General features: G+C 34.0%; 1 protein-coding gene across 3 annotated transcripts in view; it reads left to right on the plus strand.

The window, feature by feature from the left end:
• Positions 1 to 25583, plus strand: part of Tenm1 (teneurin transmembrane protein 1) — a 559933-nt gene that overhangs the window by 267107 nt on the left and 267243 nt on the right. For 2 of the 3 annotated variants that reach the window (XM_028753445.1, XM_028754767.1), the window contains exon 6: positions 7769 to 7918. In XM_028753445.1, coding sequence (XP_028609278.1) covers positions 7769 to 7918 — 150 coding nt within the window. The remainder of the gene's footprint in view (positions 1 to 7768; positions 7919 to 25583) is intronic. The other variant, XM_028754112.1, reaches the window with a different exon arrangement.

Here is a 25583-nt window from a genome sequence, read left to right on the forward strand (position 1 = left end):
AGAGAGAGAGAGAGAGAGAGAGAGAGAGAGAGAGAGAGAGAGAGAGATAGCTTGATATATCTATATCATCTATCTATCCACCCACCTATCTATCTATCTATCTATCTATCTATCTATCTATCTATCTAACTAACTATCTATCTATCTAACTATCTATCTATCTAGGTGAACTTGTAAGCTGCTCCTTGTTTTATGGTAGAATCTTTCCTGGCTTGATCCTATGAATGTGTGGACAAGCAGAGGTGCCACAGGCTCCAGAGTGCATCAGTCCTAACATGTTTGGAAGATATTCTTCCATTCATGGTCACATTGACCTCTGACTCTGAGCCTTGAGATTTGAGGAAGTATAGGTTTCCCAGTTGTCCCTTATAACATTTACTCCATTCCTTCACTCTTGGCCATATATTGCTCTTCCAGTTATTATTGTATTTCATAAATAGTGGATAATGGAATACAGAGTAACAACTGAGTGCTGAGTTTAGAACCAGGGACAGAAAAATGATGATAAGATTCCTGTCCACTGAGGCAAATATGTCAGCAGATATTTTCAAAATACTTTGTAGACTCAGTGCTATAGTCCTAAAGAAAACATATCTTTATGAGCTATTCTAGGTAGTAGAAGTTATCACTGTTCAATAGAAATATAATGTGAACTGCATATGTGATTTGAGATTCTATGGTAGCCTTATTTAAAACACAAAAATAAATACATAAAATAAATTTCAACAAAATTATATCAATTTGATATAATTGATATATAATTATTAATAATTAATTGATATATAATTGATATATAATTATTAGTGTGGTGTTACATATTCCCTCTTTCATATTGCCTTTGACTAGGCAATTTTCTTAAGTGCCCAGTAAATGCATGCATCAAGTGGCTATCCCATTGGAAAACACAGACCTATCTTAGCCAGCTTGCATTTCTCACATTTATTTCTAAAACACTTCTGTAGTCTGAATATTGTGACTGAATGTGTGTTTCTTGAAGGAGTAGAATGAGGGAACATTATTAGTTATGTTACTAGATACCAACAGGCTCATTTAAGGGAAACAAAGTCCAACTTCCTAGCAGACAGTGCGAAGGTATATATGTAGTAACCTGATCCATTCTCTAGAAATATGCAAGAAGTATTACTGCTTCTGGAGTTAGCTTCCTTGAGACACAACATTGCCGGAATGTTTTCAACTTAGATATAAGATAAGCAATCTGAATAACTTAGGCCTGTGTTTGGCTGTGGACTGTGTTTGGCAACAGGAAATAGCATGGTATTCCATTTGTAAACTTAACTTTGTAATGAGCTTGTGATTTCAGGCTCTGGCTCTTTACAATTGGATAAAAGAGGTCTAATAATTACAAATTGTATAGTGCTGAGCAGCAGGGAACATTTGTTAAAGGACCATTAGGAACTGTCATTCTTAATCTGCTGAGACGACATTACTCTTGGATGATCTGAACTGGCATACACATTGTGTCTAGTCAGTGGATTTCAGTAAAATACAAAGTAAGTAGTAACCCACAGAGAGCTGGATAGATTCAGCCTCCTCACTGAGTATGTACATTTGTGTATACGTCATTAAGAGCGACAACTTTAATCTTCTTTGAATCAAGTACTATATTTATGTCTAGTTTAACTCATTTGGAGCACTACTTGTGAAAATTTAACTTTATCAGTTTCTGTTCACTTATTCTTTATTGATGACCAGCTGAGAAGTGGGTTAGACCACTGAGATAACAGGATTATGGGACTAGTGATTATGGGCATGACTTTTCCTATCACTCATCCTGACTGGCCTCACATTGAGCTATTTAATGCTCCTCACAGATTCCATGTAATCCTTCAGACTTCTGCATTGCTACTCTCTCTATCTGAGAAGGTTTACTATAGATAGTGGTTTTCAACCTTCCTAATGCTGTGATCTTTTAATACAGTTCCTCATGTTTGGTAAACCCCAATCATAAACTTATTTTGTTGATACTTCAGAACTGTCATTTTGCTAATGTTATCAATCATGATGTAAATATCTGATATGCCATCCCAAAGGGATGATGACACACAGGTTGAGAAACTCTGCTCCAGACATTCATGATGCCTCTACATCGCTCATTCTATATTATCAGATGCCACCTCCCCTGAAAGACCCTTCCTGACTGCCCTGTATTAGTTGCTTTCCCTGTTGCTATGATAAACCCAGCTGGCAAAAACCACATATGGCAGAAAAGGTTGGCTCTGTTAGATGATATATTTCATCACGGCAGAGAAAATATAGTAAGAGAAGTGAGAAGTCACCAATCACATTGCATCTGCAGTATGGAAGCAAAAGGCAATGATTAGGTTCTCAGCTTTTATTCTTTTTTTTAAATTCAGAGCAGGACTCCAGCCCGTATAAGGATGTCAGCCACAGTTAAACTAGGTCTTCTTGTCTCAATTAATTTAATCTAGATAATCCCTTCAAGTATACACAGAGGCTAATTTTAGAAAGTAATTCCTCACAGTCATTATCAGAGGCTTGTCTCTTGAGTGATTCTAGATCTTGTAATATTGACAATATTAACTATCTGCACCTATACCTATATTTTTCCTCTTTTAACTTCCTAAAAATATCATATTTGTGCTTCTTTTTTCCATAAAAGTTCAACTTTATAATTCATATTATACCCATATTTTCGTAGTCTATCTTAATCCATCACCATTTTCTGGACAATGCTGAACACTAAAATAAACAAGTTTCTTGCTCAAGATATTCAATTAACATATGAATATAACTTAAAATTGCTATCTATCTAGTCATTGCCTTAATTCTATATACTTGATCCAGATGACAATACTTGGGTTTAAGACAGTCAAAAGGATTTGATTCATCTTCTCTCTGAAGATTTCAGCCAGTATACATTAATTAGGCTATATAGATTGCTTATATCTAGATTCATTTTAGGTGTGTATGCATGCATGTGTGTGTGTGTGTGTATGCACCTCTATGTGTGTGTGTGTGTATGCCCACATGCACACATACATGAAGGCCTGGAATCAATCCATATATACAAAAAATGTAATTTCTCTATTTCTCAGTATAGGTTATATAATATAATAATTTCCAGTTCCTTCTATTTTATGCTTGCATCTCCAACATTTCCCAGTGTGTCTGGCACATATTTTGAAAATATTTCCCAAATCAAAAGATAATCCCTACATGTAAACTACTGCCAAATCATTCTAATGATATATTGACATATATCACAAATTAACATACTTTTATTGATTGCCTTAGTATGGGCAAACAATGATTGTTTCTAATAAAATTCCAGAGTTCTTTAGTGGCCACAGTCTTTCTGCACATAAATGCACTGTTTGTATTCCTTTCAAAACTCACCATATGGAAATTCAATTTGAAAGAGAAGAAGGTCAGTCACCTTGCCTTGGTACCCTTGATCTGTAGCAAGTAATTAACTTTCATTTTATATTCACACAAATATATATTCTAAACAGCTTGCTCCCCAGGCAATGTATAATATACTTAAAAAATTATAAAGCTTCATTGGGGCTACAGAACGTTCTACTAATGTGTCCTTACCTCTGTATCAGCCTTGATTGGTTTGAAGCAACCTATTTCTTCTGACAGTGAAAAATAAATCCTCCTCTTACATATTTTAAAATGACAGTCTCTCCACACATATTTTTTTTTCTCATTTTCTCATACCCTCAGGAAACTGTTTGAACTTAAATAAAGTATATAAAATTGCTCTCTTGGTCTTCAAAATGACACTCATTATGCCTTCTGTTATAAATGGTCCATCTAATTTCACAAAAATAATTGAACCAAGGAAATGAAATGCATTTCAATATGATTTATAATATCAATAATTTTGAAATTATTCTGGGGAACCAGAATATACAAAACTTTCTAACATAGTGATAAACATACAAATACTTGAATTAAGACAATAATACTAACCAAACTTCATGCACTTTGGCCAAGAAATCTCAGCAGTGACAAATAATACAGCTTTATCAATAGGATATATATTCCTCAAAACCATTATCCTCTAGTGCCAATTGTCTCCATTAATTGAAAGAAAAATTATCAAGAAGCTCTGGCTTTGAGCCAAAGAAAAGGGAAAAAACTAATTAAATGCTTTAAAGTTTTAAAGATAACTTAGAAATAGTACATTAGAAATCTCTTTAGCTCCAACTAAAAGTAGGTAAATGATTTTTAAATGGACTTTCTGGCTAGTGTCTCACTTTTAGTCACCCACTCACCTGATATATATGAGTGATATAAGAACAAATTAAATTCTATCAGTTTCTTTAATAACATGAAGAAAAACATGACATGGTTTATAGATAAGTGAAGTGGAAACATAAGGTTACTTTGAAAAGTCTGGTGGATGGTGTGTTTCTGTGGTAAACGCATGAAAGTAGACACAGGTGTGAAAGGCTCAGGCAGACACATTAAGGATTGTTTTGCTTGAAACAGACGCAGGAGAGAGAATGTTCTGCTAAGGCAAGCATGGGAAAGAACGGGACAAGTGATTCTTAGCTAACAACATGCATGTATTTGCCTACCTTACATTGCATAGTTGAGCTGCATAGAGAGAAACACACCAAAAAAACTTCTGGTGGTGTACTGCAGTTTCTTGCATCCTTCTGAAGATTCAACCTGATTGGATGCACACGCTGGGGCAAGATCCATGCTGAAACAAAGCACATGGAGGACACGTGATGTTTGTACGGTATACATATGACTCCATGGAATGACAGAGGGAGGGAGAGAGAGAAAGAGAGAGAGAGAGAGAGAGAGAGAGAGAGAGAGAGAGAGAGAGAGAACGCTTGGCTTTCTGGTACAGCTAGCTGTGCAATGCTTGTGGGTCTCTTATCTTCCCTGATCTTCGCTTCCCTGAGAAAGTCACAGCTGAGAACTTCTGGTGTTCTTCCTGGTCCCTCCTACTGACTCATGCCAAGGTTGAGGCCTGGCTGTCTCTGCTAGGTTGTCCCACCACTGCTGATTTGTGTTTGCTATCCTGACTCTATGGAACTGGACTGCTGATGAATCCTTGAAGTGTTTGAGAGTGTATCGAGCTACCTACCATCGTTAACCCATGAACTGAACTGCTGATTTCCAGATAACACAGACAGGAGTTGATCCAAAGAACCTTTCTAAACAGGCCTGCCTCCCTTGTAACCTTTATTTTCCACTACCTCTGATGAATGGTGGACTATAAAGGAAGAACAATCATTAAAAATAAGGTTTGAAAATTTAAAGTTAAAGACAGGTTTACTTTTTTTTTTCTTTTTTGCCTTTTGGTAGAGTTTGAGAAAACAGAAAAGAGGCCATATCCAATTTCTGCCCTGAGCACTATTCTAACATTGTCTCCAGTAGCCTCATAACTTCAACTGTTGACTCTGTGCATAGATGTTTTTACAATTTGATTTTAGATTTAATATTCTTTCCTAACTTCAAACCTCTTGTACTAAGCATTATTATCTGGATGCCACATCAGTCCCTGGAACCCTATTTCTCTAGGGAGGAATGATTTTATTCCTTTAACCTTGCCTCAAACCATCTTTTCAACTAGTCATCAATAAAATACAGATCCAGCTACAATCACTTGTAAACTAAGTAAAGAATCCCCTAAATATTTTAGTGGATCTACCATTCTTTCAGTTATTGTGGCTGTAAATCATAACCATTTAAAAATAATTTTCCATTAATTCAACGGACAACTAGATCTCTTAGTACACCTATATACATGCATGATATTTCGAGAAGACACAATATCACAACAAACTCCCAGATCCTCTGGCCCTTACAATCGTTTTGCTCGTTCTTCTACAATGTTCCCTGAGCCTTAAGTACAACTGTTGTTACTAAATTTACAAGCTTTTGTTAAGAAACCTCTTTTGACTTCTTGCTATAAATAATTGAGACCCTTAAGATACCACCTTAATTGAGAAACTATTTCTCATCAACATTATGAAAATCCACTCCAGTTTGTGTCCTTGTTACATATTTTGCATTTTCCACTCATTTGTTTTGCACGGTTATTAGATTTATCTTTCTACTATACATATTTTGATATTATTTACTTGCCTTTAAACACTCAATAATGCCATTTGCTATCAAATTTAATTCCCTAAAGAAAACTGTCCATATAATCTTCTTAGAACAATAATTTTTCTGTTTCTTAATAAATTAAATGCAAATATCTAAGCGAGGCATCCATAGTTTTCTAAAATATAGTCTCAAAGCTACCATTCTGGCTTCACCATCCATTTTCTACCATAATTAAGCTCCAATGAGCCCAATCAACTTTATTTGCTTCAAACCCATTCTATATATTACAAAGCAATACTTTGTTCAGCCTTCCCCTCACCCTTGCCCATCTCTGTCATGCTTCAAAGCACAACATAAATATATATGTCTATCTCTAATAGTAACTCCTCTGTAAAGTCATTCTTCATCAATCTAACCAAATTTAACTTATTTTAATCCATCTATTTTAAAATAGAAAATATATAGCTCATTAAGAGGAAAATTAAAATCATCCATAAGCTCCAAAACCATTAGCATGTTGCTTCCAACACGTTCTTTCTCTACATATGAAATGACAAGTCAAAAATTTAGAGTATTTTATGTTCATGTTTGATTTTGCTTTTATTAACAATGCCACATTACCTTGCATAAAACATATTACATTTTAATATTTTCATTCAAAATACATGTGTGATCATATTCCTGCATAATGATAATACAAAATATTTCCTAGTCTTCTGATAGAAAATTAAAGCTACATTATGTCAATTCTTCTACAGAATTTTATAACTATCTTATATTTCTAATACTACCAAATCCTACCCTAATAGAGATCTAGATTTTAATACTTAGAACAGTTACAAAGCTCCTATGCTTACTAGTCAGACAGTAAACATTTGTCAAATTGGATTGGCAGAGTCATAAGGAAGTTCTCCCTTGTTGATACTTTTATATCCATGTGGGGAGCTCTTGGTGCCACTTCAAGAATATTGGCAAGAGTATTTACATTGGTCTAGGACAAGAAGGTAGGCTCAGGCAAGAATTTGACATTGGGCTAGGACAAGGACAAGGCTCAAGATGAATACAGCTGTGGAATGTGTTCCTTGTATCTGGATCATCTTGATAAATCCCTAGTTACAATGACCATGGGATTTTGTTTATTGCCTTGTTTGTTCCTTGACTATTTTGTTTATGCTTTATTTGTTCCTTGACCTAGAACTGACCCTAGTTTTTGTATGTACTTAGAATTATTTAAAAAGCAGACTGGGAAAATTAAACTTGCTTCAGCACTTACTGGATTCATATTATAGTATTGTCTAATTGTCTTTTCGTTCTTTAATCATTCACTCCCACCCTGTTAGTTGATTGAGTGGGCTTAGTCATATCCACATTATTCTATAGTGATTTCTGTATGTAATCAAGAGCTACATGACTAAGGAAAATGGAAACGTACATGAGTACAACCCTGAGGAGCTGAGAGCAATCCCTCTATAATTGGTTAACTAATTCTCCAATTTCTAAAACTATCTGTTGGATAATTTCACCTCAGTGTTTTAACACCAGCTACTTGAGAAAATAGCTATATCTGTAAATATAGATATAACACTTGTAGTCCATTGGCTTAATTAAAAGACCTCTGACTATGACATTTTCAGGTGCAAAAGGAGAGCTGTTTTGACAGCCTTCTAACTGAGTCAGAATGAGTTAATATACCCTTGTTTTCTTGCAGCAGTACACTTGTTTGGGCTGACGTGGCAGTTGCAACCAGTTGGACAGATCTATGCGAATGGAATTAGCAATGGGAACCCAGGGACCGAGTCCATGGATACTACTTACTCTCCCATTGGAGGAAAAGTTTCTGACAAATCAGAGAAAAAAGGTACAGTGATCAAAATGATTGATGAATGAATTCTTGATTAATTTTTTCCTAGTTAAGTTATTAGGACCATATCTGGGATTGCTCCACTCAACATAAAATTTCATTATCACTTGAAAGAACTATCCTACATGAACAGAATAAGCCCATGTCTTATGAAAGCAAATTTTCATTGTCTCCATTGCTTTTGAGTATAAACCAATTAAAGTTTTCAAATATGTTGCCAATTTTGAAAATAAATAAATATTTATAAAGTGAAACCTTCGATACAATAAAAATTTTATTTCACATATAACTACCCTGAAGTAATGTGGGATTTTGATTAAATTCCCTTATGTCCTAGCCCAGCATTTACTTATACATAACATTTTACAAAGGGTGTATAGGAATTCCTTCTGTTTATAAGTAAAGGCATTTTCTGGCTCATGTAAAGGTGAATGTTCATAACAAAATGGAAAAACATAAATTATTTTCTAGATAGGAAACATGAATTCTTCCTTATTGAAAGAAAATTACTTAGAATCTTCAATTGTTTAAATTAACCAATATGAGCATGAACTAGGAGACTTATTTATAATAAATGGCACAATGCTAACACTCCTAAATTCTAATTTACAATCAATGATTTTAGTGTTAATAACCAAGTAAAAAAACTAGAACCTTTTGTTATGATTTCTCTTGAAATAGGCTTAAGTACAAAGGCATTCATGTCATGTAAAATCTTAGTTTGTCTGTTTTTAAAGTAGAAATTGAGAACAAAACCAACCTGCTTTGTTTTTGGTTTTTATTTTGTTTTGCTTTATTAGTTCTAAATACAAAATTAGTTTCTTTCTCCCTTATATGAATCAGTAGTCTGTTTCATGGCTTTGGGTGGGTGTTTTGGAGGTATTTTTTTGTCAGCTTTTGGAAAGATAACTTTGTTTTGCCCCATGATTTAGTAAGTGAATATTTAGGGTTCAGAAAAGATGAGACTTGTTCTAATTTTCAATTCACAGTTCATTTTCATTTCAGAATACTTAATTCTAGCCAGTACTGACCTTTCCCAGAAGTTTCACTGTTACTGCGATAAGGAAGTGGGGCTGAAGGAAAGGGTCAGAAGTGAACAAGGAAAGGACCAGACTAAGCTCAGACTTTTCTTTTCTATCTCTTTTATCTGCTTTTCCTTTCTTCTTTCTTCTTTCTTCTTTCTTATTTGATTCCTTCACATCTAAAGACATAAAAGCAACCATCTGGTATTATCTTCCTAGGGACTTTCTTGTCATTTATGGTGAAAATCAGAAATATCTGTTTAAAGAAAATGGAAAATGCAGGACAGCAAAAGATGATCACATAGCTATCATAAGATTATATTCAACTTTGCATTTGAATTCAAATGTCTTATATTTTTTCCCAGAAACTAGGTTGAAAATACAGTCTAAAACATTAAGTAATTCTATGTCCAAGATTGTTCCAGACACTTTACCTGGATTACATCATGAATGCAACATTATGCTTCCCATTTTCAGAGGAAAAACAGAGGCAAAGAGACGATAAGTGATTTACTCATGCTCAAAAAGCTAGAAACTACTTGACCAATTCCAGACCCTATTTCTTAACTATTTTATTTATGATACTTCATACTGTGTAGCTTTGATACAGTAAGATGCTGCAAAAAATTTTCCCATTGAAGTCAACTCAATGAAAATTGTTTTATGTTTCTGCTGAATTATAAAACAAACGTGGAAAACTATTCAATTTAATAATTGATTTTTTAAAAAAAAAAGTCATTATATGTGACCCCTCGTAGGTCAGCCACACATTCTAGGGCTGGGTGTACCCCTAAAGGTAATAGGGAAACACACATTAGACTGTATAAAAATAAAAAAGAAAATTCAATGTTGTATCTATAGGAAGATAAGGGTTTGTAGGATGAATGGGAGGAGGATGCAGAAGGCAAGTGAGTGTGATCAAAATATATTAAATTGTCAAACAATTACAAAATATTATTTTAAAAGAAACATAATTATGCATTCACATACCATAAAAGCAGAAGTAAAGCTATTAAGGAGAAGAAACAGACTAGCAAAAGCAAGGAGTAGAAGGTGTAATGGAGAAAAATAAATTAGAGTAAAGATCTATGATACAGGCAAACATATAAACATATGCAAAAGTAAGAAAATCGATTACTTTGTGTACTAACTTAAAATTTATTTAAATATAAGACAAAAAATTCATTATGGATGTTTTTACTAGTTGAGAATTTTATAAATGCATTTTGATTATATTCACCCCTCAACTCCTCCCAGATGCACCCCTTCTCTATTCATTCAACTTTCTATCCTATTTATTGTTAATAGCCATAAAATACAATTAGTACTGCCAAATATTCCTGGATATGTGGCCTTCCACAAAAGCATGGTCAACTTAGCTGGGGCTAAGCTCTTAAAAATTTTAACTCTCAGCAGGTATCATTTGCCAATAACTGCTCAACTAGGGTTGTGGTTTCATGCCCACTTTCCCTTCCATATTGGGATTTAGTCTGGCTGGAGCATTTACTGGTCTTGTGTGCTATCGCAACTGCTGTTGAGTTAATATGTGCAACTGCCCTGTTTTGTCCAAAAGACACAGTTTTCATGTAATCATCTACTGCTTCTGGCTCTTATATTCTTTCTGTCCCCACTTCTATTTCACTTCTGAGTCTTGGAGGACAAAATGTAATATAGATGTTTCATTTAGTGTAGAACATGCTGCAATTTCTTATTCTCTGTACCGTGACCAATTGTGGGTCTCAGTGTCAATCACTATCTACTGATAAGGGTTAAGAGATACCTTAATGTATTCATCAAACAATAAATCTCAGAAGTCAGCTCATCTGATGATATATATATATATATATACCCCAAGTTATAAGTTTCAAATATCTTTATAGGAACCTTAACTATAACTGCATATCATGATTCTGTTATACTGAGTTTTTTACTGTATATTGTTATACTTACTAAGTAAAAACATAGATCTTTTTTTAATTCTGTGTCTATATGAAAGAGAAACACACAGAAGAAATAATACATGATAAGGATATTTTTAAATGATCAAATGATTCCTTTAAGAATACAGTTCTGGAAGCTTGTATTAATTCTGCATGCTCTAACATATGAAACTGACAACTAGGTCATTGTTTTTACATTGGTTTCCTTAATCTCTAAGATCAATTATAACACCGAAGTTAAGAATCTAGGACTTATAGTCAGACAGATACAACTCTGTATCATGCATAGGTTCTCCAAATTCAAAAAACCAAATCTTAATTTAAGTACAAGAATGACAGTAAATAGAGCCTCCTACATCTTTGTAAAGACTAAATGGGATGATGAATAGAATGTGTGTATATCACTGTCCCTAGCACATTGTTTAACCTAGCTAGAATATTTATTGTTCCAAAAACTGGGAAAATACCTTGAATATCAACTTTTCCTCTTGGAAAAATAAATAATGGTTTATTTCCTGAACATTTAGGCTCCATGTATTTCCAACTGATCACCTATTCTTTTTAAATTAAAACCATGGTGAAAGGTCATAGATAAATAAAGTAGTTTTTAAATTACTTTCCAGTAGAATACATTCCCCAGTTATGATATTTGTCTGCCTCTCATTAAGAGATGAGAGTTTTTAACCACTTGGTAAATTAAATATAAGAAAGCAGAGAACTCATTATAAATATTTCGTGTGGAAATATTTCTAAAAATATGCTAGAACTTGTAGGATGTCTCAGCAACATGCTGCAGTTTACTAGATTATCTGCCAAATATCTAAGTTGCAATTGTTCAATATGTACACTTACAATTGAAAGAATTGTATTTGAATAGATACTAACTACACTAATACCTTACCATTTGTGATGAACTGTATATGCTTGGCCCAGGGGGTGGCACTATGGAGGTGTAGACTTGTTGAAGTAGGTGTGGCCTTGTTGGAGTAGCTGTGTCACTGTGAGTGTGGGCTTTAATACCCTCATCCTAGCTGCCTGGAAGCTAGTCTCCTCATAGCAGCCTTCAGATGATAATATAGAATTTTCTTCTCTGCATGCACTGTGCCTGCCTGGACGCTGTCATGCTCCAACTTTGATGATACTAGACTGAATCTCTGAACCTGTAAGCCAGCCCCAAGTAAATATTTGCTTTATAAGAGTTGCCTTGATCATGGTTTCTGTTCACAGCAGTAAAACCCTAACTAAGACACCATTTAACAAGAAATACTATGAATCAACTAGTATAATTGGAGCAAAGGAGATAAGAATGAATGAAATGCTTACAGTTAGACCTCAGCCATGTAATATGCATAAGTAAAACTACAATATATAGTTTACACACTATATAATAATGACTACAATATATAGGTTTTAAATCTTAAAGATGATGGTATCGTTATTTAAATACGGGGAAATGAGAATGTGTAAAGTCAAGATCACAAAAGAAAACTGGGAACTGGAACTTGGTTCCATTTTATGTTTGTCTTGTCTATCATTGCAACAACATAATACAAAATAAACATTTGAATTGCTAGACACCTTCTCAGTATGAAAGTTCCAAAGTCAAAAACAGCATCAGCAATGAATGACTCAGAGTATACTCAGGCTAGTGCCACAGGGAAGCTTTTACCTTTGACTTGTGTAAGAAATTGAGAAAGTTATGTGTGGGAGGATTTACAGGTAGGAATTGTTTTGCAACCAAGGGAAGGCTCGGTTAGTTATCAGTACAAGGAAGGTTTGTGCCTATGACTAGCTTCTTTCAAATTAAAAAAAAAGCTATTTTAATCTCAGCTATTTGTTCATAAACAATGAATAGGAAATGGGATGCCTTGTACCCTATTTCAGCAGCCAGACAATAATGGAAAGGTCTCCAGTGAACAAGGGACTCATAGACAAACTTTAATTTTATATTAATTAAAATATAACTACATCATTTGCCCCCTTTCTTCTACCTACTCCTACAATGGCCGTGCCTAGGAACCCAACACCTCTCCTAAATCTATAGTCTTTTATTTAACCATTTTTGTTACATAGACATATGAATGAATAAACATAAGAATGTAAAAACATGTTGAGTCCATTCTGTGATACCTGCATGTATGTATGTTTTTAGGGTTGTCTACTTGGTATTAGATAACCAATCTCATGGCACATCCTTCATTTTTAGTTGCTTTTAGCTCTTTTTCAAATGGTGGGCTCCTTGAGATTTTCCCTATCTAAGTTGGACTGTTAAATAGTGTTGATATTATTGAAGTTGGTTTAAACAGTCATTTTGCTGAGAATTCATAGGTACAGCTTCCCTGTTGTAGCTAGAAAGCTCTGAGAGCAAATTGCCTGATTCTCTGCCTCTTACAATCTTTCTACATCCTCATCTGTAATGTTCCCTGAGCCTTAGATGAGGGCGTTGTAGTGTGGATGTATCACTTGGTGCCAGGCACCCAAAAGTCAATTGTTCTTTGCACATTGACCATATGTGGATTTCTGTAAAGGCCTTCATCTGCTCCACAGAGAAACCTCTTTGATGTAAAGTAAGAGATACAATTACATATGGACCTAAAGATAATTATGCAGAATAGTTAAGAAGGCCATGGATCTTAGATGAAAACAAGCTTACTGCCATTTTAATAGGCAAATCTTATGAGAAAGAGTGGACAGGGGCTTTGACCTCACATGCTGTACAAAGAAGAGTGTATTGTATGTTTTTGGTACATTGTGTGAGTGTGTGTGTGTGTGTGTGTGTGTGTGTGTGTGTGTGTGCAGTCAATAGTTTCCCAGAGCACTAAAAGGTTGGGGATATTTCTTAACTATTATCTCTCTAGCATCAATATCAAAGTAAAATCTTAACATTTTTAGTAGCCATGTGACTGAGGATAAAATTTATTGAGACGTTCAACAGTGAATTCTTCCTAGTTAAATGTCAAAATAGAACACCGGGAACAAGGAAAAGTTGTAAGAAAAAAGAACTGAAATATACTAAAGGTAGCTACAGGATTTTTACAGTTTTGCAAAATACTGGCCTTGGTGGGGCGAGTAGCATTTCTTTGGAATTCATTCCAGAAGATCTATCTTTGCAACACTGAAGGGAAAAAATGATGCTTTCTAGTCAGTTTCTGCTGAATATATGACCATGTAAACAACACTCCATTGATTGATATGACACAATTTATAGCTTGTTCTGAACATTCTGTAGCCAAGACCAGATAGAAACTATAGCTTCACTTCTCCTGGATCCAGTTTCTTATTTGAAAAAAAAATGGGAAGTTTGCTTTCAGCCCCTTAAGAGAGTCCAGGAGGAAAACCCTTATGCAAAATTAATATTGGTCAGAAATTACTCATGCAAATACAGACACAGAGGCCATAGTTCTGTAGATCAAATAAGAGAGGGAAGTACATCCCTGCCAAATCTCTCTTTCCTTTTCTCGTTAACAGCTATTAAAGCTTTGACAAACACATCAGTGCATACTAGGACCATCTTATGTCTAAAGTTGCCCCCAAATGTATCTGTTATGAGACCATGAATTCAAATCTCTAGTTAAGAGATAATAATTAGCCCATCCAGGTAACAACAAACTTATTTTTGCAAAAGGTATATATTGTTAAAAAATGGTTGAAAAATATGTTTGTAAGGCTTGCCACTTAGGTACTTGCTGAGAATTCTGCTAAATTGAAGTAATTGAGTCCTAGTTTTTTAACCTACTAAGTTTAGAATTTTTTGACATGTGTGTAACAATAGCAGGCTGCACTTAGAGAGCTTTTATGATCTTAAAATACCTTAATGTATTTTACCTACATATGAATTTTATGTGGCAGCTATTGTTACCTCTGTCTTACAGTTAAAAATGAAAACAAGAAAAGGTTAAGTAACCTGATTTGCATAATGATAAGAACTATGGACAGAACTGAGTTAGGGGCCCAGTTTCCTTCTTATTCTTATCTCAATGTACTTTGAGCCTCTTCTTTCTTTTATGTTTAGGGAACGTCCTTTCTCCAGGCCAGTTGTTTAACTAATAGCTATCTTGATTATGCATCTTTGTCCATAGAATCCAAATATGACCCCTTTGCATAGGAACACTTTGCAAATTTAAAATTTCAGCCCAAATAGTTCCATTTGCTGAGCACGTATATCACACAGACACACACACACACACACACACACACACACACACACCTTTATGAAATGTAAAATTAAGAACAGTGCAAAATGTACCATTTGAACTGCCTTTCATTGTGGGCAGTAGAGAAGAGTGGCAAAAAGAAAAAGGAAGAGAAGGGAAAGGGTAGAATATTATTCTTTGTTTTGTCTTTCCTGAGTAAAGAAATTTATGTAGTGATAAACGTTAAACTTGAATGGCAGATTAACATCTACATTCATTTAGGGGTTTGCAGATGTTTATTTCACAGACACAATCAGTAGTTAAAAGTCATCAGAGAGGCTTCCAGCAGCAGATGGGACTAAGGGCAGAGGCCCACAGCCAGACATTATTTGGATAGAGAGTCTAAATTGGAGTTCTCCATCAGTCCCCTCTCCGCAAAGCTCAGGAAACCCCACAGAAGTTGGGAAGGAAGACTGTAGGAGTCAGAGGAGACAGAGGGATACCAAAAGTGAATATGGCCCTCTGAATCAACTAGGCAGGGGTCATATGGGCTCACAGAGATTGAAACTGCAAGCACACAGCTTTTAATGGTCTGCCTCAGATTCTCTGTGTATATGTTATGGCTGTTAGCTTGGTATTTTTTGAGATTCCTAACAGTGAGAGTTGGTGTATCTCTGACTCCTTTGCCTGTTCTCAGGACTCTTTTCCTCCTATTAGGTTTCCTTGTCCAACCTTAGTAGGAAGATATTTTTCCTTGTCTTGATTGTATCTTGTTTGGTGGTGTTTGGCTGTTGTCTCATGGAGGTCTGTTGCTTTCTGAACAGAAAACTGAGGAGAAGTGATTATGGGGAAGCAAGTAGGGAGGAATAGCTGGGAAGCGTAGAGGGAGGGGAAACTGTGTTTGAGATGGATAGTATGAGAGAAGAAACTATTTTAACAAATAAATAAATAAATAATCAATCTGGAGGGAGAAAGCCCTCTGTGGCACCAAATGAAAAGACTGTACTGCTTGCACACAGGTAATCACTGTTCATTCAGATGGAACACAGTCCCACAGTGTAATGTTCGAGTTCTTCAGTATTGGTTCATAGGACATATGGATATTAAAATTCACTCGGCTGCTCTTTGAGTACACCCAATGTTGCAGTGTCTTTTATTTAAAGGATATCAGAGTCTAGGACACTGGTAAAATTGGGAATAATTCATATACACACAGTAAACCACATGAATAAAATAGTAGTAATGCCCTAACAAAGAAAACATTGTTGGGAGCTTAACATTATTAGTTTTAAAGATTGATGTAAAATAACAGTAAATGCTACCTATAATGATATATAGATGTTTCTATACCACAAGGTTTCAGAGGGCCCAGCTAGAGTGCTGCAGCTTGTTTTCAACTATATTAAATCACTTTATCAATATATTTCAGTTTTAACAAAAGCTATTCTAAAGTATAGTGGAGACCTGACTTCTAAAGCAGATTTATAAAATGGGTTCTCTATGCTAAAAGGCAAACTTATTCTATAAAAAATTCATGCTAAATGTTCTTGGTCATATATGTTTAATGTGTGATTCTCATTTTGGTTTAAATATTATGTTATTTTCAACCAATATGTACCTTTTCTGTGATGATATGATAAGTCTGTCTTATGGGCCTTTGACCTTAATATTCTACCTCAACAAAGCTACTAGTATTGAATAGAATAAATGCCATCCCAGGCTAGTGTTTCCAAAGCTGAGTAATCTTCCTATACCATCCTCATAATTTTATAGGCTTTTAGAAAAATAAGTTCAGTGTAGAATTTATCACTCATGTGAATATCCGGCTCTACTGATTATTCACTTGTATTTCAACTTATGTTATTTCTATAGAAATAACAACTACTTAACAAAATTTTCATGAAGTCATTTCATCCAAGTTATTTGACATTTTCCTTTCAAAATGAAGTCTTGCAATTTCATTGTTAAAAACAAGGTTAACCAGGAAATATCAAATAACCAAGTTGGGAGCTTTTCCCTGAGAAAGACTATTATTCCCACTCTCACAATTCCTTACTTGCCTGTAGTTCTTTTCAAGGTTGAGGCGCATATTGGTGTCATCCTTGTTTGGGTCCTTTTTAGGCAGCCATATTGATGAGACTTTATGTATGTAACATCTCTAATATTTCTAGGAGATGAATTCTCAGAACAATCTTCCTGTTCCTCTGGCTTTTCCAACAATTCCATTCCCTCTTCTGCTGTGATCTCTGATGCCAATGGTCACCCCTAAAATAATACATAATGTACACATGTAACAAAATAATATGAACAGAATAGGTTGTATGTATACAATTTAGAGTGTGTGTGTGTATGTGTGTGTTAACACAATCCTAAAAACAGAGACCTTGATCTGAGTGAGAGCAAAGCACATGGGGGTCTAGAGAGATAAAAGAGAAATGATGTAACTATATTTTAACTTCAAAAATGAAAAATATTTTTAAAAATCGGAAATATATACATCTGTGAATCTTAGTAGCTACATAGTATGTGTATATATATATATATATATATATATATATATATATATGCTTTGCCTCTATATTTCTAATAACAGACATTTTTATTTGCTTCTTTATCTCTCTTGTACCACCTATCTTCCCTTTGTCCTTTGACTGGCCTTTTCCTGTCTTTGTTATATATCCAACTGAAGTTGTCTTGCTCAGATTCACACACAGGTACCATCTTTCTTACTTGAGCCTGGAGAAGGAAGAATAAATTAAAATGTTGGGTTGAGAGAGAAATTACACCTGACCACATCAGTCCTCTTTTAAAGAAATCAGAAGGCAGCTAAAATGAAAAGCTTAGTATTCAGAAACACAGAAACCTTTGGTTTTAAATGTTATGTCAATTAAGTTTATATTTAACGGTGCTAAGTATTGTAGAGCGTTAACAAATGAAGCAGAAAACACAGTTGTTACCCTTAAGGAGTGTGATTAAATAGGAGAACTGAAAGAAACATGCATATAGGTACCCGCTATGGAAAATAGCATGCAGCTAACTGTTATATAGAAATAGAAGTAAGATGATTAAGTATTTAAAGGCTTAAAATGAAAAAAATATGAAAGGGTAACTCTTTTTCAGTGAGCTTAGCTAGACCTTGGAAAACAAGATGGATGATTCAATCCTGATAAGTACATATGTAGGAGAATAAATTAAAATGTTGGGTTAACAGTAAGTAGAGGCAGAGGGAAAAATGCAGGTGCTAAAAGTCTACATGGTATGTATGTAACGAAGCAAGAGATGGAGACAGTTTGGCAAGAAAATGAAATACTAAATAGTATAAGTAGGTAAAGGTCCATGTACGGCATTGTTTTCACAAGGAGGAATATTTGTGCTTTGAAGACAGAGAATAAGTAGCCAATAGAGAAGGAGAGATTGAAGATGCTAGTAAGAAATGAGATTGTGGAGGGACTAGTCCTAGAGGCAGCACATGTGAAGAGAAGTAAGAAGCCTCGGGGATAAACTAGTGTATCAAATTGTGTGCTGTACTAGTAAGAAAGAGATATGATGTATTTTTTAAAAATAAGAAATGGGAACTCAATAAAGAAGGCATTATAAATGTTCAATAAATGCTATCACTTTTTTATTATTCTTATTATTGCTATTCTCTGAAATGAATTTTGTCTGTGAAAAATGTTAATCTCATATTATTGAATTTCTTCTGAGTTCCTAAATTGTACATATCAAAGGTTATAGCAACATGACAAGCAATGAAAATCAATGCCTGTGAAAGCTGCTTCTTTGTCTGGAGGCCAGGTATTACAAGTTATAAATAGATAATCATCTAATTGTTTATAAATGTCCAGTTAGATGACACTAAGAATTTAGGCAGTTGTTAAACGTTCTGTATACTTTACTTTCCACTAACATACAATAAGGTAAACAGGAAACTAGAGCGAACTCCTGCCACCACATCAAAGTCCAGAATAATATGATTTTTGACACCTTAGCTTCTACATAACAGTATCTGACATTACATATGAAATGTAGAAAATAATTGTCCCTCTGAGTACTCTCTTCCATTCATACTCTGTAAGAATATTGAACAAAGAGCAAGTAGTTCAGCCTTCTACATATCACCTATAAACCACCTAGAAATATATGAAAATTCTTGAGTCATTTTATCATAGTGTGTGCATGTGTCTGTGCGCGCACAATGTGCCCTGTCAATTATACCTCTTAACTATAGTTCTGTAACAGTTATGTTGACATATAATTTATATAACCATACAATTTACTCCCTTTAAATACACAATCCAGGGAGTGTTAGTATGTTCATAGTTGTTTGCCATTACTGTTATTTAGTACTTGAACATTTTTATCATTCTAAAAAATTATAAGTATTGTGCAGAACTTTTATATAACAATTATCTTCACAAACTTCTACATTTTTGCATAAATAGAATTATGTGATATATAAGCATATGAGTACAAACATTCCTACTGAAATTTTCTCATAGTTCTCGTAGTAAATACAGGTCATACTTAGTCTTTTTATGGACAAATAACACTCCATCAAATGCATATACCATATTTTGTTCAGACATTAATTATCTGAGAGACCTTTCCATAGATTTTCATTTTTCGACTACTACGAATGATTCTGCTATAAATATTAATGCACATGTTTTTAAACATTTTTATCATTTGAGTATTTTGCAAACGAATATAATGTGTCTTGAACAAAGCCTCTTCCCATTCCTCCTTCTCCAATAATATCTTAACCCATCCACCACTTTTACATTCTGATTTCGTGTTCTCTTTTGTTAAGCCCAATAAATCTACTTAGTGTTGCTTATATGCGCATGTGTATAGGACCAATCTATTGGAACATAGGTAGGCTCTCAGGGGCCGCATCCCTGAAGAAAACTGAATCTTTCTGCTTTAGCAGCCACACATTTCTAATAGCTCCTCAGCAAGGGATGGTACTTGATCAACCCCTCCCAAATCTATGCTAAGATTTTGTCTGTCTTGATAGAGTATAGGTCTTGTGTATACGGTCACAGCAGCAGTGTGATTTGATGTGTGCAAAGACCCTGTCATGTCCAGACAATACAGTCTTGCTGAAACTTTTTACTACTACCTAAGGCGCTATAATAGTTCCACCACCACTCCTTCTTCAATAATCTCTAAACCTTGATGGCAAGGTTTACTACATCAGTTTAGCGAAATGATAGTAATTGGATCTCCTCCTAGGACCTAGGACCTACCACTTGTGGGTTTTGCAACTAATTAAGGATATAAAGGAAGATTTTCATCTTTTGTAATGGGGGCTTTAAATCAAATGAGAAAGTAGCGGCTTACTCCCATAATGTTCCTGCAGCTGTTCCACCAGTGAGGTTACATGGCCAGGCCAGTCATTATATTAGCATTATTGCAGGATTCAAAACTGAATAAGACTGTTTATTACTTTTCTCCGCCAATAACTTGTACAGAACATTCCAGCACCATAAAACAACACAAAATTTATTTACAAAAAAATTAAGGAACCATTTTTAAAAGAATTATGTTTCATTTTATACATTATCAGTAAACAAATATATAATCAAAATACCACTCCAACTAAGTCCTTCAATTAAACGACAAAGTTTTAACAATGTCATTTTATCATAGACTGTATACAAATATAAAGAAAGACTACATACTTTATGACATAAGCTATTCTGATAGGTTATAAAGAATTTACATTTATGGACCTAATCATTTACACATGTACAGTGATATATTTGTCAAGTGCAAACTCAATTAATGGAGTTTAAACACAGCAATCTATTATCAACATCATAATGACAAAGGGATTTGATTTATAAACATATAGTATTCTGTTTTATTTCTCAACTGTCTAAGGATTTAGACAGATTCAAGTACTCCTTTCTTCAAACATTGGAATGAAAGGTTAAAGTCTTCTATTATTAATAACAATTTTCCCATTACTATTTGTTTTATTTTTGAAACAATAACTACAACATATTCTCCTTTTCTTTCCTCTCTCCAAACCCTCCCATACATCATTCCTTGATCTTTTTCAAATTCATGGCCTCTTTTTTCATTAATTGTTATTATATGCATATACCTATATGTATAAATACACACATATTCAAATATAACTTTCTCAACCTGTTTAATGATAGTATATGAGTTTTCAGGTGTAATAATTTGGTATTGGATAACTAATTAGTGTCACTTTTTATCCACTGTTTACAATGCTTACTATGTGTGGGGTTCATTTCTCTACTTCTTTCTCCTACCTGTCTTGGAAATATATAATGCATGCAGAATTATGTTTAATAGAGAATCTGGGCATCCTCTTTTAATGAAATAATAGTTAGGTGTGAAGTAGGACTTGGTATTAGGGTGCTTACATTGCATGTGTAGGTCCCTAGGATCAGTATACATATATATATATGTTGTGTAAGAAAGTTAAACGAAACTACATGGATGGAAATAGTATATTTTGCTTATTCCATTTAAAATCTTTATAATTTTAGATTGTGGGAAATAAAGGTGGATTTTACATCACTATTATTCTCTAAGAACGAATATTCTAAATTTTACAAAGACATATATAAATATTATATATATTATATATTATATCATATATCATGTATCATGTATCATATATCATATATCATATATCATATATCATATATCATACATTATACATTATACATTATATATTATATATTATGCTATATTATATTATGTATATTTATATTATAGATATTATAAATATGGTGCTTAAACCATCTCACATGCAATATGAATAATTAATCTTTCATAATGTTAGATACACAGTAGGATGAAATGAGGAATAAATATATTCTTAGTACATGGTTCTGTTCTTTGGAATATAATGCTTATATACTTTCAGGGAATTCTTAAATGCCTTTATGAAATGTTCATGTTTCTGGTAATATAAATACAGTACCATTTAACTTAGTCAGTTTTTGTGTGAAGGTCCTTTTTAGTAAACACATGTCCCATTTTGTACCAACATCCAGTTGAGTTTTGATTTTCATATACTGAACCACAATAGAATTAAGATTTATCATAGTATATTAGGTAAGAAAAATATATGCATATGTCCAGAATATAGTGATTACTCTGCATTTATAAAACAATTTTCATACAATCACATTGTTAGTGTTCAAGTATATATCTAGATATTTTAAACCTTGGTTTAAGAGACACAGTCACTCTAAACCATGTCCATCATAATTGTGTCCCCTATTTTCTTGCCCTCAAGGTAACTTGACCGTTTCTTATTGAACAAAGCTACTTTCACTTAGTGTGCCATCCTTCAACATGGCTATCTGCAGTTGTTTTTTTCCAGCTCAGCAGTTGACGTCTGTGTTGCAACCTGTAAAGAGAGTGTTTAGCTCAAATTAAGTTGGTGGATATTGATAAGATTGTGATAGCTTCAGTACTTCATAGTATGATATAATTCATAGCTCTATGCATTTAATTCTCCATCTGTATAAGGAAAAGCATTCTGTTACTAGAGAGCATGTGCTAGAGAGCATGTGCTTCTTGAGCCTTTTGATGTGTTTCAAGAATACAAAAGCATAGCTTATCATTCTCTTGCTGGAAACTTGTATAGAATCAGAGGGTTATACTTGTACAGTGCTGTTTCATTTGCCTTTATTAATCAAGTATGTTTTTCACAAAAAGAAACACAGTTTGAGTTGTTTTCATATTTTTTCTGTAGTTTTCCTCTCTTTTCAGTTACATCATTAAAAAACAAAAGAATAAATGACCTTATAGTCACTGAACTGCAATACATAACCAATTTTGAGAGATAATAAAATGAAGGTTATTTAACAGTGTATGTTGCCAACAGGAAGCTACTTCTCTTTCTGATGCACGAGGATCTAAGAGGGTAGAAGCTGCGAAATTTCCCATTCATAAATTATGAGAATTTCTCTTCTCTAATACTGCTAGATTAATTTCTTTTATTTAAATTATGGTCCACTTGTTTATTCATGTATTTTTATTTCTCCTCACCTAATCTTAATTTTGATATCTCAAATGAAGAGTCCATCTTCTTGTAAAGTTAATTTCATAAATTATTGATGTACTCTAGATGTATAGTGATGATAAAACCAGGGAATTCCAATAGTAGAACTTCATATCCCTCTTTTGATTTAATAAATAGCATTAAAGTAGCATTATTATGTAATGAATGATGTTATATAGCGCAGAAAGAGAATTTTTAATATTAGGTAAAGTTTCCATATAAAGGTTAATGTTTCTCAACCAGTTTGTGCAAAGATTTAAAAATGAGTGCATTTTTTAATTAAAGACTATTCATGGTACCTCAAAATTGTACTGCTTGACCCTAGAACATTTTGAATTGTTTTATATTTATAATATTGTTTGCATGACCAAATGGTGCGTTTTAAGAAGTGGTAAAAGTTTCTAATGAGCATAGCTGTTGGATAAACTGAATATTAAGTTGAGAGCAAAAATGTCTACATAAATATGGTCTATTAATCTCCTGACCATTGAAGATATCTATTGGTTCTAAACCTTTAAGAGTTAAATTTATAATCCACCCTTTGGGAACCAAGTTACTCTGTCTTACATAGAAGAAAAGTAACTTTCAGTGAAAAATAAAAGGACTCTGTTGGTCATTTATTATCTCAAAGGGTATATTTTATTAGAAATGTCAATTCCACAAAATTATGTGTCCTGTAATACATAATTATGTTCAAAATTGCATTTGAAATCTGTTATTAACAGTTAACAGTGAACATTCTTAAAATAGTTATTACTCTTGGCCTTAACACAAAAAGCAATAATGGAGGTATTTTAGAGAGTTAAAAGCTGCAAGACATTGGCCTCTGAATAAAGTCACTGCAGGTGTGTTTCTTAATAGGCTGTTAATTTTATGTCAGGTGAACACAAAGGACAGGGACCATGTGTGTTTTTAAACTGTTTGGTATGGAGACAGAGTTGATGGCTGAAAAGATAAAGATGGGGTGAATTGAGGCCAAATTTAAACTTCCAGAGGAATAAATAATCCCCGCTTAAAATGGAAGCAAACCAATTCTCTTTCCTCCTTTTATATTCCTTCCCTCCCCACTACCACGTGACCTAGTATTCCATAGAAATATATAGTAAGTTTATATCAAGTAAAGTTACACTTGTTCCAACTAAACATTTGTCCCTTACAGACCACATACTTCTGGGTTTCATGTATTTGGCTGTTAGTACAATCCAAATGATTCAAACTCACAATCATGGTGTCAGTTTAATGTTCCCTTTGCCTTCACAACTATTATCATCAACTCTCAGGTATTGGTGAGTGACCAATACAAAATCAGCATCACTTGGAGTCCTGTAAAAGTGTCTCACTTCAAACATACACATTCAATTTTTGTGTTAGAAGGTTCCTCTACTCAGTTACATTAAAATTTGACAAGCTCTGCTTTGGAATCTTCTATACTGTTCTCATATCTTTCTCCTACTTTCCACCTCTACTAAATTACTTTGCACTGAAGTTTACTTTTCTACAGAAGTTATTTGTGCTTTACCTAAATTTAAGTATTTGTGCCATTTCACCTGAATCAATGATCTGTACTTTCTATGATGTTTTTGTGTCTCCTTCTAATTCTGTCCTACATTCTACCTCAAGACTAGTCTATCTAATATGGCCAAGACTCATACTACACCTCTGAGCCCTTTCCTCTATTAAAAATTTCAATGATACTTGTGAAAGAGTTAAATTGCCCTACAGAGATATTAACGATCATTTCAAAAGACGCATGTTACCAAATAAAAGTTCCAGTACAAGATAATGGGATATTGCCCTTCCAGTTGTTGGTCAGAGATAATATGGAGACCTCCCAATGCAATACAGGCTATTGCCATCAATTGTTGTTACCCTCCAGAACTTGATGGTATGATCTTACTGCTAAAGTCATCATAAACTTTGCTCATAAGATGTGGAGATCTCAAACCTGGAAATTTCCTCATTGTTCCCAATGTATCCAAAATAACTGTGAGAGAAAAATCATCTGCCTTACCCAGCCGTCAACCTGTGAGCCAGAATACTGGCAAGCCTAGCAACATATGACAATGGAAACAATAGTGGCAAGAATTCAACTAAAGGTGGTGGGAAATCAACTACTTTCTGATTTTACTTAAGGCCACTCCCAAACAGGAAAAGGATGCCTGGCACTATAAATCTGATCAATAGCCAAAAGCTGATGAGTTCATCATAGGCACATTGGTGAACCTACTAGTCTTGTTTTACTAAATGAACATAATAACATAAAATTTCATATAAATATGTACCCCAAAACTTACAGATTAGTGGAACTCTCAGGCTTCATCAGCGACTCATCTTTGCACAGTAGGCAGTGGTGAACACAGAAATTCACAACGGGTCAAAACGCAAATAACAAATGCTTATGGTATGCTCAGCCATGAATAGACCACCTGTATCATATTCGTCTCCTAAGAGGCTCAGGAAAGATCATGGGAGATAGTGCAGAATGATTGTAAGAATCAGAGTTTGGAGATT

This window comes from Grammomys surdaster, unplaced genomic scaffold (assembly GCF_004785775.1).
Source record: "Grammomys surdaster isolate TR1022 unplaced genomic scaffold, NIH_TR_1.0 60, whole genome shotgun sequence".
Lineage (NCBI taxonomy): Eukaryota > Metazoa > Chordata > Mammalia > Rodentia > Muridae > Grammomys > Grammomys surdaster.